The 12,544-nt window shown below is 23.7% G+C and overlaps 5 protein-coding genes across 5 annotated transcripts in view; 4 read left to right on the plus strand and 1 right to left on the minus strand.

Moving 5' to 3' along the window:
* The window catches only part of DICPUDRAFT_96541 (uncharacterized protein), a gene marked incomplete at both ends in the record, with an annotated part of 4,195 nt that extends 2,165 nt beyond the window's left edge, over positions 1-2,030 (plus strand). Inside the window, one exon of the mRNA XM_003283901.1 lies at positions 524-2,030. Within this exon, the coding sequence (XP_003283949.1) occupies positions 524-2,030 (1,507 nt within the window). The remainder of the gene's footprint in view (positions 1-523) is intronic.
* Positions 2,031-2,067: 37 nt separating this feature from the next.
* On the plus strand, positions 2,068-3,478 carry DICPUDRAFT_45161 (uncharacterized protein). The gene has a single exon (XM_003283902.1). The coding sequence runs from the start codon at positions 2,083-2,085 to the stop codon at positions 3,379-3,381; it is 1,299 nt and encodes a 432-aa protein (XP_003283950.1). The 5' UTR covers positions 2,068-2,082; the 3' UTR covers positions 3,382-3,478.
* A 1,086-nt stretch (positions 3,479-4,564) lies between these two features.
* Positions 4,565-5,659, plus strand: DICPUDRAFT_45162 (uncharacterized protein). Its single transcript, XM_003283903.1, has 2 exons — positions 4,565-4,706; positions 4,843-5,659. Exons 1-2 carry the CDS (start codon positions 4,633-4,635, stop codon positions 5,198-5,200), a joined length of 432 nt encoding a protein of 143 aa, XP_003283951.1. The 5' UTR covers positions 4,565-4,632; the 3' UTR covers positions 5,201-5,659.
* An 81-nt stretch (positions 5,660-5,740) lies between these two features.
* Positions 5,741-6,879, minus strand: DICPUDRAFT_74948 (uncharacterized protein; the record flags this gene model as incomplete). Its single annotated transcript, XM_003283931.1, has 3 exons — positions 5,741-6,089; positions 6,155-6,703; positions 6,812-6,879. The coding sequence occupies 3 exons, from the start codon at positions 6,877-6,879 to the stop codon at positions 5,741-5,743; spliced, it is 966 nt and encodes a 321-aa protein (XP_003283979.1).
* A 1,566-nt stretch (positions 6,880-8,445) lies between these two features.
* DICPUDRAFT_74949 (uncharacterized protein) lies at positions 8,446-10,257 on the plus strand (the record flags this gene model as incomplete). The annotated part of the gene is made up of 1 exon (XM_003283904.1): positions 8,446-10,257. One exon carries the CDS (start codon positions 8,446-8,448, stop codon positions 10,255-10,257), a length of 1,812 nt encoding a protein of 603 aa, XP_003283952.1.
* Positions 10,258-12,544: the final 2,287 nt, after the last annotated feature.

Consider the following 12,544-nt stretch of genomic DNA (forward strand, 5'->3'; position numbering starts at 1 on the left):
TTTTAAATTTTATTTATTTTTTTTTTTTTTTATTTCTCTCAAATAAAATATGTTTTATTTATTTTTTATTTTTTCCAATTTTAATTTTTTATAAATAATTATATAAATAAAAATAATATTACCATAGGCTTAAAAAAATCTTTTTTTTTTTTTTTTATTTTTTTAAAAAAAATAAAAATTATAAAAAAATAAAATTTTTATTATTATATTTTTTAATTAATATAAACAAAAATAAATTAAAAGCCAAAATCAATCAAAAAAAAAAAAAAAAAAAAAATCAATTTATTTTTATTCTATATAACATATATATACCTTCAAATTATTAAAGTAATATATATTTAAAAATATATATTATTTTAATAATTTGAAAAAAAAAAAAAAAAAATTTTAAAATGTATTAATTTGTTTATTTTATATGTATATTAAATATTTTTTTTAAAATTTATATTATTATTATTTTATTTTTATTTATCAATATTTAAAATAAATTTATATTAATAATCTTTTTTTTATTTTTTTTTAGGATCAAATTTAGCAATAATATGGAGGGGACAATACAATGTAAACATTGTCTCTCAGATATTCCAAAAGTTAATAGGGTCTGTAATGTTTGCAACTCAGATGTCGGTGAAAGGTGTTGGAGATGCAATTATTTAGGAAAAGTAAATTCTAAATTTTGTTTTAGATGTAACGTTAAACTTCACCCAAACTCAATACCATCAAAAAACTCAATTCAGCCAATCCCAATATTTTCAAAATATCAGCTTTCATCCACCCTATTAATAAATAAACTTATTTTACCAAATCCTATTGATGAAGAATTTAAAAATGATGAAGAAATTAATGGCGCTGAAATTACATCAAAAATAGATAATAACAATCAAAATAAAGAAAACAATAGCCAAAAATATCAGCAACAAAACTCTGTCGTCTCTACATCACCAATATTAAGATCATCCTCACCAATTAAAAATATAATCAATGATATTAATAGTAGAACCAAGGATTATGAAAAATTAAATTTAAATTATATAGCTGTTAAAAAAAACTCACCCAATAGCTCATCAACAAATTTAAATACATATATAGTAAATAACAAAAACAATATTAATTCACCAAATACTTCAACATCAAGCCTATCAAATCTTTTATCAAACAGTACCAATAAAATTTTAAATAATAAAAACAATGATGAAAATGTAACAGTTTCATCAGCGATATCACAAACTAATAATAGTATCAGTAATATTAATATTAGTAACAATAATATAAATATGAATGTAAATATAAATAATATAAGTAATACAAGTAATATAAATAATAAAAACAATGATAGAGCATCTACGGAAATATCAGAAACTGAAAACCTTATATCCTCTTCAAGCGCTTTTAAAAAACCCAAATTTTTACATAACAAAACAAGTAGTAATAATAACAATATTAATAACAATAATAATGACATCAATAACAATGATAATAATGATGACAATAAAATATCAGAAAAAATTATTGAAAATATTGAAATTAGAGATCAAGAAAATGAAAGTGTATTAATTACAAATTTATTAACAGACAAACCAATAAACAATAATTTTTCAAACAGTATAGAAATACTCCACAATAGTTTAAATAATAGTGTAAATAACCACCTTAACAATTGTTTATTAAAACTAAACCTAAATGACTGTGATAATAAAAAAACCAATCAAAGCTACAACACTGCACTTTTAGACGAAATTATTGACGCCTTTCCATCACCACCATCAAAAAGCCCATTATTATCAATTTCAAACAGTAGTGGACATAGCAAAAAAAACTCATCTAGCCATCAACCAGTTATATCATTACCTATTCCAATAATCAATAATAACATTAGTAGCAACAATATTAATAATAACAATAACAATAATAATATAAACAATAATATAAATAGTTTAAATATAACATCAACAATTAACAATCCAACCATTACAAATACATTAACTAACCAACAATTACAATCAACAACGTATAAACCTAAACCAAAATAACAATTCAAATATTATAAAGTCAGATCATAGATCAAATCTTATTAAAGAAATTATGTCAACTGAAATGGATTATATTAACGATTTAGAGACCATCATTAACCTATTTTGCAAACCATTAAGAGATTTTATATCCAAAGAAGAATGTGCAAGTATTTTCTCTAACATTGAACAAATTTGTCAAGTAAATAAGGAGCTTTATGAAAAATTAGTATCCAATACTTTAACCATCGGTCAAGTATTTTCAACAATGGCCGATTCGTTACAAGTCTATTCAGTTTATTGTAACTACCACCAAAAATCGCTAGACTCTCTTAACCAGCTTTTAAAATCACCACAATACGAATCATTTTTCGAACAATTGGTGGCAAAGAACGAACTTAGAGGTATGGGACCACACTCTTTTCTTATTAAACCAGTTCAAAGAATATGCAAATATCCGTTACTTTTAAAAGAACTACTTAAAGCCACTGCTGAGGATCACTTTGACTATCCACAATTAATCTTTGCAGTAGAAAAAATTGAAAAGATCGTTTCAATCATCAACAACCAAAAAAAAGAAATGGAGACATGGCAGAGAACAATGCAACTAATACAATCACTTAAAGGTGCAGATAACCTACAACTATTAGCAGCAAATAGACATCTAATACTAGAAGGGCCACTTCATATGGTAATTGGTTTTAATGAAAATCAAGAAAAGAAATACTCATCTCTTAAATTTAAAAAGGGTATTTACTTTTTATTTAATGATCTATTTTTATTTACCAAGCAAAAAGGAACAAGCTATAAACTAGTTATATCAGTCCCATTAGAAACCATATTAATTCATGCCAATGTATCCAGTAGCTTACCACCAGATAAAAACCTATTCTCACTCGTTGAAATTGGTGTAGGAGGCAGAAAATGGACCTTTTGTAATAGTACTTCAAACTCATCACCAATTAAATTTTCAAACATAAACTCTACAACAAACCAACAGCAGCAACAGCAACAACAACAGTTACAACATAATCAATCACAACAGCAACAGCAATATAGCTTTACAAACATTGATAACTTTTATTTTAATAATCAGCAACAGCAACAACAGCAGCAACAACAGCAACAACAAAATCTAATTAATATAATTCAAAAATTAATTGAAAGAACCTGGGAAGAAAAATTTATGTGCCAAAATACAACAATAAATAGATTAAGTATACCATCACCTTCATACAATGGTAACAATGTAATAAATAGTAATAATACAAATCCTTTAACAAGTTCAACCGCATCACCCAATATAAAGCATCAACCAAACAAAAAAAGGAATAGACTAGTTAAAAGTTTAGTAAATATTAAAACCTTATAAAAATCAGTTCATAATCAAGTTATAATCAAAAACCATTATATGTATAAATTTTTATAATAAATCTGTATATATATTTAATTTTTTTTTTTTTTTCATCAAAAAAATATCAGTTTCAAAAAAAAAAAAAAAAAAAAGATATTTTTTTTTTTTTTTTTTGGGGTCCCAAAAATAACCCTTTTTTTTTTAATTTTTTATTTTTTTTGACCATTTTATTTGAATCAAATTTTTCCCAGATCCCAAAAATAGATATTTCAAAATGTTGAAAATTTGGTGGGTGAGAAGTTAATAAAAAAATAATATGACTGAAACATCATATGAAAATTTTAAATACTGTTATTAATAATATACATGGGTATAATTGTGTGGGAAAACAAATGTAGTTTTAATAATTAGTAATTTATTCTTTGTTTTTTTTTTTTTAATATTTAATTTTATTCAGTATTTGTGTTAACTTGTAAACTATTACTTTTTTTCATTTTATATTTAAATCAAAATAAACTAAATCTGAGAATGTTTGTGTAGAAGAGAAGTAGATAAAACAGATAAAGTAGATAAATAAAAATAAAAATAAACATTTATATATATTTTAATAAAAATATACAAAAAGTGTGTGTATGTGTGTGAGTGTGTGTAAGTGTGTAAGTGTGTGAGTGTGTGTTGGTAAGTTAATTATATGTTTTATTTTGGTGTGAGTGTGAGTGTAAATGTGAGTGTGTGAGTGAGTATGTAACCACTATTTTTATTTTTTATTTTTATTTTCAAAATTAAAGATATGGCTTTATATTTTTTTTTCATTAATTAACCAATAACAATGTTTCTCTACAAAAAAAAAAAAAAAAAAATTTAAACACACACTCACCATGCCTCATATTATTTTTCATTTTCAGTAACATAATAAAAATTTTGTAACAAAATAAAAAAATATGAAGCCAATAATATAAAATTAATCTTTTTGATCAAACTTTTTTTTTTTTTTATTTATTTTGTTAAAAAATTAACAACACCCATTTATAACAATTGGATTCAAAAATGGCTTGGGGTGGTTAAAAGAAATTTTTTTTTTTTATTATACAAAAAAAAAATTTTAATTTTTTTTAATTTTTATTTCTAATTTTTTTTTTTTTTTTTTTGTTTTCAAAAATTGTTAAATATAATTTTTTTTTCTTTTTTTTCTTCATTCATATCCACCTATTTGTAATTATATTTTTTACTTTGTTGTATTAATAAAACTCTTTTAAATAAATAAAAAAAATGGCCGACGTTTCATCAGAAGACTTAAAAAATGCCGTTGCTGACGTTTTAGCTGATAGCTCAGAAACCAATTGGTAATTATCTTTCTCTCTTTTTCTCCCTATCTCTCTATTTTTTATAAATATTATTTATGAAAAAAAAATATATTTGCATAAAAATTAAATACTAATACTAATTTTTTTTTTTTTCTCTATTTCAAAAATAATTCAGGTGTTTATTCGGTTATGAAGGTAATGATAAAATCGTCTTAAGAGGTTCAGGTTCAGGTGGTCTTTCAGAATTAATCCCACAATTCGATGATGCTGAACGTTTTTATGCTTACGTCAGAGTTATCTCTGGTGATAACGAATCTAAACGTCCAAAATTCGTTTTCATTTCATTCGTTGGTGCCAACGTTGGTGCTTTAAAGAGAGCCAAAGTTTCAGTCCACAAAGCCTCAATCAAAAAGGTCATCACCAACTATGGTGTTGAATTCCACGCTGAATCACAAGAAGAAGTCAACGAAGAAGAAATTATGAAAAAAGTCAAAAAAGCTTCAGGTGCTGACTACAGTGGTAACTCCAACTAAATTAACTAGTAAACGCCATATGCTAATCATCACCTGTATATTGTATAACACTTCTATATAAAAATATTATGTGTACAATAAAAAGGTGGTTAGGATGCTATATTTATAAAAACTAAAAACCCAAAAATATATATTTATAAATTCAAAAAAAAAAAGTGTATTATAATAATAAATAATTTATAATAATATAACATCAATTACATATATACACTTTAATAATTATTTCATCTATATTTAATAATATTCAATTTCAACTTTTTTTATTTCTTTCTTTCAATCTTTCACTTTCTCTTTCATATATAACCATATATTTTTATATATTTGGAAAAAAAGGAAAAAAAAAAAATAGTTGAAATATTATTTTATATATTATGTATTTATTATGTATTTATATCGTTTCTATTTATTTTATATTAAAAAAAAAAAAAATAAACTTAAACTTTTTCTTTTTTTTATAATAAAAATTTAAAAATAATTTTTTTTTATTTCATATATTATTTTATATATTACAAATTTTTTTAATTGTTTATATTTTTAAAATTAACAAGAACAAAAAGTATTTTTCATCATTTTTGAAAAGGTTTTCCAACGAGTTATCAACATTACAACAACACAAATGATCCATGGACCAAATAAACCACCACAAAGACCAAATGTAATTGTGTATCTCTTTCTAACCATTTGACTGAGATCAAAGAAAACATAATTTGGATTGGCTTCATCGTAATGGCACTCTTTATCAGAACCAACTGGATATTTTTCAACCATTTTACTTGGGCAACTGGTACCACTGCAATATTGTACCATTTTATTTGTTAGTTCACCTTCAGTTGTATTATAACTAACATAAATATTTAAATTATAATTTCTTTTCCAAACATATTCGGCTCTAAATAGTTATAAAATAAAATTAGTAAAAATAAAATATACAAATAAAAAAAAAATTATATTTACTCTGATGAGATAATATGACATGTTGTTGGTATTTCGACAATATTCTTTTCTGGTAATACATAAAGGGTCCATAGTAAAGCAAACAATATAGATAAAAGAATAGTGTAAGCAATAAAAGCATAAACCATCCACATTTCACCCATCATTCGTCTATTATCGAAAAAGTCTCTGAGTGTATAGTCACTTTTATAATCTTTTTGACCTCTTACTGGTGGTGGTGGAGGTGGGTTGATGTCAGATTCTCTTAAAACACCCTTCTTTCTTTCCATTACCGATGACCATTCATCAAAGATCTGTTCACTTTCCATTTCGATGATCCACCCGGTATTATAACGTGTTTTCATTTTTAAAAGAAATTTAGGCGATCCCAACTCTACATCACTATTGTTTTCTTGTTCTAAATCTTCTACTGATTTTGGTGGGGCGTCGCTTTCATCTCTTCCTACTTCGACCACATCACAAAGATTGATAATACTTCTGGTTATAGTGTCGTCTGCATTCTCTTTAACTTTAAAGTCGTATTCTGTTAAAATTAAATATTTTGATTCCCTATTAATTTAAAACATTAAATTAGATTTTTTTTCTATTTTTTTAAAGTTTGATTTCTTTTTTTTTTTATTTTTATTTTTTTTATTTTTATAAATATTCGATGCTTACCATGGGCCGATAGCTCCGTTATCGCTTATGTGTTTGCAATTAAAAGTGCCTTCTGTTTTTGCTGACATTTGCGAAGTGGCGTATTTTTGTTCTATTTAAATAAAATAATTATCTAAAGAATAGTTTAAAAATAAAAAATTTCAGTTATTTTTAAAAAAAAAATTTATAAATAATTTTTTTTTAAAATTTTTTTTATTTTTTTTTGTTGATTTTTTTTGTGTATGGTTTGATTTTTTTGTATTTACCATTAACATGAATTTTTGTAAGAATGTCTGATTTTTCAAATAAAAAAATATATTTTTTTTATTTAATCAAATTTAATTAGCATTAGCAAAAATATTTCTAATTTTCTATTTTTTTTTTTTCTCAAAATATAATAATTATTTTATTTTTTTTATTTTTTTTTTTTCTCAAATATAATTTAAAAAATAAAATAAATAAAATAATTTAAAAAATAAAATAAAAAAAAGAAAATTTTATAAAATACAATATAAAAAAAAAATAATATAAAATAAAAAAAATGTTTAATATATAAAAAATCAAAATTAAAAAAATATTAAACTTAAAGTTTTCAAATTTTTTTATTATAATTCTAAACAAATCTATTAATAGTAAAATTTTTTTTTTATATTTAAATGAATTTCTTTCAAATGAATATTTTTTAATTTATACACCCCATAAAAACCTTTTTTTATCTTCTGTAATATAGTTCCCTAATTGGTAATTAATTAAATTACCAAAATGAATCAAAATTATATTAATAAATTCGTGCTAACATTTGCCATGGATTTTCTTAAAATTTTTTATTATAATTTTACAAGGATGTCTATTATTGGTTCTCGGAAATGGAACTTTTTTGAATTAATTGTTAACCAAGAATTTTTTCATTTCCCTTCAAGTAGAGTAGAATGGAGCAAAGGATAACACAAATTTTATTAATTTAGGTTATTATTATTTATGTGCTTTTTTGGAAAATGGACCTAGTTTTAATAATACTCATCAGCTTGACAGCTTAGCGAAGTGGTCTAACGCGTCTGACTTGAAATCAGATCTCTTCGGAGGCGCAGGTTCGAACCCTGCAGCTGTCGATACTTTTTATATCTAGTTTCTTCCGGGTGTTTTGGACTCAGCTTTTATAATTGTAAAATTTTTTTATTTGTATTTTATTAAATAAAACCCACCAGTATCAATTTTATATGATTTAGTTTTGTTCAAGGAAAAGTTGTATACAATATCATATATTTTAATAAAATTAAATAAAATTTATAAGAGTTTTTTTTTTATAAAATTCAAAAGTTTTTTATTTTTTATTTTTTTTTAAAAAAAATGCTATTATGAATATTATTAAAAAATGATCTTTGTTAATTACAAAAATCTTTACTTTTTTTTTTTTTATAAAAAAAAACAATTTTCTGATTATTTTATAATATCTTATAAATTAAAAAAAAAAAAATAGTGGCAAACCTTACAAGTAAAAACACACACCTAAAAACCAAAAAACACAGCAAAATATTTTTTAAAAAAATTTAAGTTTTTTGATTTTGATGGATTTAACAAAAAATTATTTTTAATTTTTTTTAAAATTTTTTTATAAAATTTTTTTTAAATTAAAAATTAAATTTCAATAAACAAAAATGATTGATAATAGTAGTAGCAATAATGAAATAAAAAATCATACAATAAAAAATAACAATAATAATTTGATCAGAGATATATCTAGTTTATTTCGATTAGTTTTTAATAACATTTTTTTAAAATCTATAATATTCAAAATAATTCGAGATATTAATAATTATATCATAAAGAAATGTTTCAAATATAAATCATTTCAATCAGTTTACAGTTTAGATCATTTTAAATATAAAAATAAAATAAAAAGAGCAAATATATTTTATACTCACAACTACTTAAAAGAATATTTCGAATATTTACCAAAAAATATAACATCATTAAAAATTGAAGGATCCTTCTTTCAAAAAAGTCCAGAAAAATTACCATTTTGGATCAAATCATTGGAAATACCAAATACAACAACACCAATATCAAGTATAGTTTCAAATATAGCAAGTTTAGAAACATTAATAATTACTAGAGGTAATTATTTAAATAATATCATAGAGTTAAAATGTGGGGATCTGCCATCTAGTTTAAAAAAATTAGTGGTCAATTTTGGGTCTTTAGTATTATCTAAAGGAGTTTTACCATATGGATTAGAGAAGCTTTCAGTTTATGATATTGATAAAATAGAAAAAGGATCCATACCAGAAACATTAAAAGAGTTATATTTGGACGAATCAATTTTCAGATCTTTAAAGGACTATTCGTATTTGGCGTTACCTGGCTATTTACCAAATGGAATACATACAATGGATATTGTTATTAAAAATCAAACTTTCATAATTTATCCAGATTCCCTAAAGTATTTAAAAATAAAGTGCAAACAATTCACAGATGAAATTAATTTCAATTTGCCATCGCAACTCGAGTCATTGAGTATAGATGTCAATAGTACCAAGGATCTAATGAAGTTTACAAATGATGTTTTTCCAAATGGTTTAAAACTTTTGCATCTCTCTTGCTGCTCCAACATTACAAATAACAGAGTCGGTGATAAAGAAGTTACTTCAATCTTTCCCGATACTATAGAAAGTTTAACTATATCGAATGTTATGTTTAATGAAAAGTTAACATGCAGAAGCTTACCCCCAAACATTAAACATCTTCAATTAGGCCAATATTCGATTTTTAATAATTCTGGATCTCCTTTGATAGATCCAACAATATTTCCTCAATCTTTAACCTTTATAGACCTTGGTTCATCTTTTAACCAAGTTATTGGACCGAATGTATTACCATTGGGACTTTTAATTCTTAAATTGGGTAAATTTTTTAATAAAATAATCACAAAAGAATCAATTCCATCAAGTTTGAAATTATTAGAAATAACAAATTTGGACTATTACCATACCATACCTGTACAAAATCCATATACATTGGTAGATTGCCGTTATTATCATTCACAGTTCATGTCATTCCCAGAAAATCTTGTTTCTTTTAAATCATCAAACACAGATGGAGATCTCATTTACCCTGGTTTACTAATGAAAGCAAAGTTTTTAGAATTTTTGGATTTAAACTGTAACATAAATTATTCATTGCTTACTCTAAAACTTATCAAAAAAATAGTACTAAGATCTCATCATGAAATAAACTTAGAAAATTTCCAATGCTTAGAGACAATAATTGTTTGGGAAACTGCAGAGCCATTAATAACAACATCAAAGCAATTAATAGTTATAAACAACAACATAAAAGAAGTCCACAATTTTTATAATTTACATTCAATAAAAATAGATCCAAGAAATCATAGTTTTGTAGAATCATTAAGTCCAGTTTTTTACAGATTTTTAAATTTTTATAATGATTCGGATCTATATGCACATTAAATAAAACCTAAATGGTAAATGTTTTTTATCAACAAATTTTTTATTTTATTTAATTTTTTCTTAATGTTTTGAAACCATCGGATATGTACAAATTATTAAACACCATAAATAAATATTTAAAACTTTATAATTTTTAAAATTTTTTTATTAAACTATTTATGGTGCAGATATTGAAATTGGTTTTTTATAATACCTCCTTTTTTTATATTAATTTTTTTAAAAAATTACAATTTTATTGAGGATAAATTTATATTTAACTAATTTATATAAAAATAATTATAATAAGTATAGTTTATTCAAATATTGTTGCCTGAATTATTTATAAATTTTTTGTTTTGGCACTTTTTGTATTGCTAACCACGAATTTTTGACTTACCCCTTTAATAAGAATGGTGCAAAGGTTAAAACGACTTTTATTAATTTATTTTTAAAAATTTTTTTTGTAATTTAATTTTGATTATTTAATTTTAGTTATTTAATTTTTGTTGAATAATTTTTGTTATTTAATTTTTATTTGTAATTCATCAATAAAGTTCTCTACGACTTTTATTAATTTATTTTTTTTAGTAATTTTATTTTGATTTTAGTTATTTAATTTTTATTAATTATTCATCGATAAAGCTCTATAACTTTCCAGGTGTATCGGTATTTTCACTAAAATATATCTGAATTTCAAATCTTAAACTTTTTGGTCTTTGAAAAAAAAAATGTTATTTTTAAAAACTGTAGTATATGACCCCCATAAGGTTTGAACATATAAAGTAGGAGTTCAAATTAATAGTATAAATTAAGAAATTTCCCTTTTGCTAAGTTGGTCACCTCACGCCTTATTTGTGCATAGTGCACTTTATTACATAACATCAATAACTTGACAGCTTAGCGAAGTGGTCTAACGCGTCTGACTTGAAATCAGATCTCCTCGGAGGCGCAGGTTCGAACCCTGCAGCTGTCGATTCTTTTTATATCTATTTTCTTCCGGGTGTTTTGGACTCCTCACTAGTCTTTAAGCACCAATGTTAGTGTAATGATTACTCAATAATAATCAATATTAATTAATAATAATTAACAATTATTTTAATTCATCAAAAAAGAATTTTTTAAAAAAATAAATTTTTAAAAAAATAAAAAAATAAAAATAATAAAAACTTTTTAGTTTTCGAATTTTACAAGAAACATAAACATTTCATATAAATTTTATTTTATTTAATTATTTGATCTTTGTACCTTACATTAGCTTCTGCTTTCAATGACACCCTAAACAACCCACACATAATTGATCTACAATATAAAGAAGGTTTAATCATAACAATCCCAAAAAAAGGTGACCCTATGCTCATCAAAAATAGAAGGCCTATAACTCTTGCTAATTGTCTATACAAGATACAATCTAAGGTAATCAACAATAGATTACAGACTATTCTTCCTGATATAATTAACCCCAATCAGAAAGGTTTTACTGGAGGCAGAAAAATTACAGATAATACAATGACTGTAAACGAAATTATCAAATATTGTATCAAAAACAAACTACCAGGAATCATTACTTTTTATGATTTTGAGAAAGCTTTTGACTCTATATCTCATGATGCCATTTACAGAACACTATTACACATTCAAGTACCAACCAAACTAACTAATCTTATTATGCAACTACTCACCAATTCCTTTGCAAAAATAGAAATAAATGGTAAAAATACTGATAAATTTATAATAGGACGAGGAGTAAAACAAGGAGATCCTTTATCACCGACTCTTTATGTAATGGTAATAGAAGCTTTAGCTAGATCAATACTAGAAGATAAATCAATAATTGGACTTCCTTTAGACAACACAAACAGAAGAATCAAATTTCAAGGTTTTGCAGATGATTCATCATCAATGGTTCATAACAACGACCAACTTAATTTGGTACTTCAACACTTCAATCAATTTTGCACAGCAACATCATCAAAACTAAATATAGATAAATCAGTTTCAATAACAATTAACAACCCAGACACAACAAATTCAGTTATTCCAATATCAAATAAACCAGAAAGATATTTAGGTTACTACTTCACAGGTACCGGAATCCATAGAAAACTACCAGAAATACTGAATTCTATAAGATCCTCGTTATCATTATGGAAAACAACAAGTAACTCAATTAAAACAAAAGTAAACATCCTCAAATCCTTTGCACTATCAAGAATAACATATTACTCGTATATTGAAGAGTTCAACGATGATGAAATTAAAGAAATCAATAAAATTGCAGATTGGTTCCTATCAGCACCTAACAATAAAA

Source organism: Dictyostelium purpureum (assembly GCF_000190715.1).
Source record: "Dictyostelium purpureum unplaced genomic scaffold DICPUscaffold_16, whole genome shotgun sequence".
NCBI classification, from domain to species: Eukaryota; Evosea; class Eumycetozoa; order Dictyosteliales; family Dictyosteliaceae; genus Dictyostelium; species Dictyostelium purpureum.

Coding starts and splice junctions, on each gene's coding strand:
- DICPUDRAFT_45161 (XM_003283902.1), top strand. CDS start 2,083: ATGTCAACTGAAATGGATTATATTAACGATTTAGAGACCATCATTAAC.
- DICPUDRAFT_45162 (XM_003283903.1), top strand. CDS start 4,633: ATGGCCGACGTTTCATCAGAAGACTTAAAAAATGCCGTTGCTGACGTT. Junction 4,707..4,842: donor GATAGCTCAGAAACCAATTG/GTAATTATCTTT, acceptor AAAATAATTCAG/GTGTTTATTCGGTTATGAAG.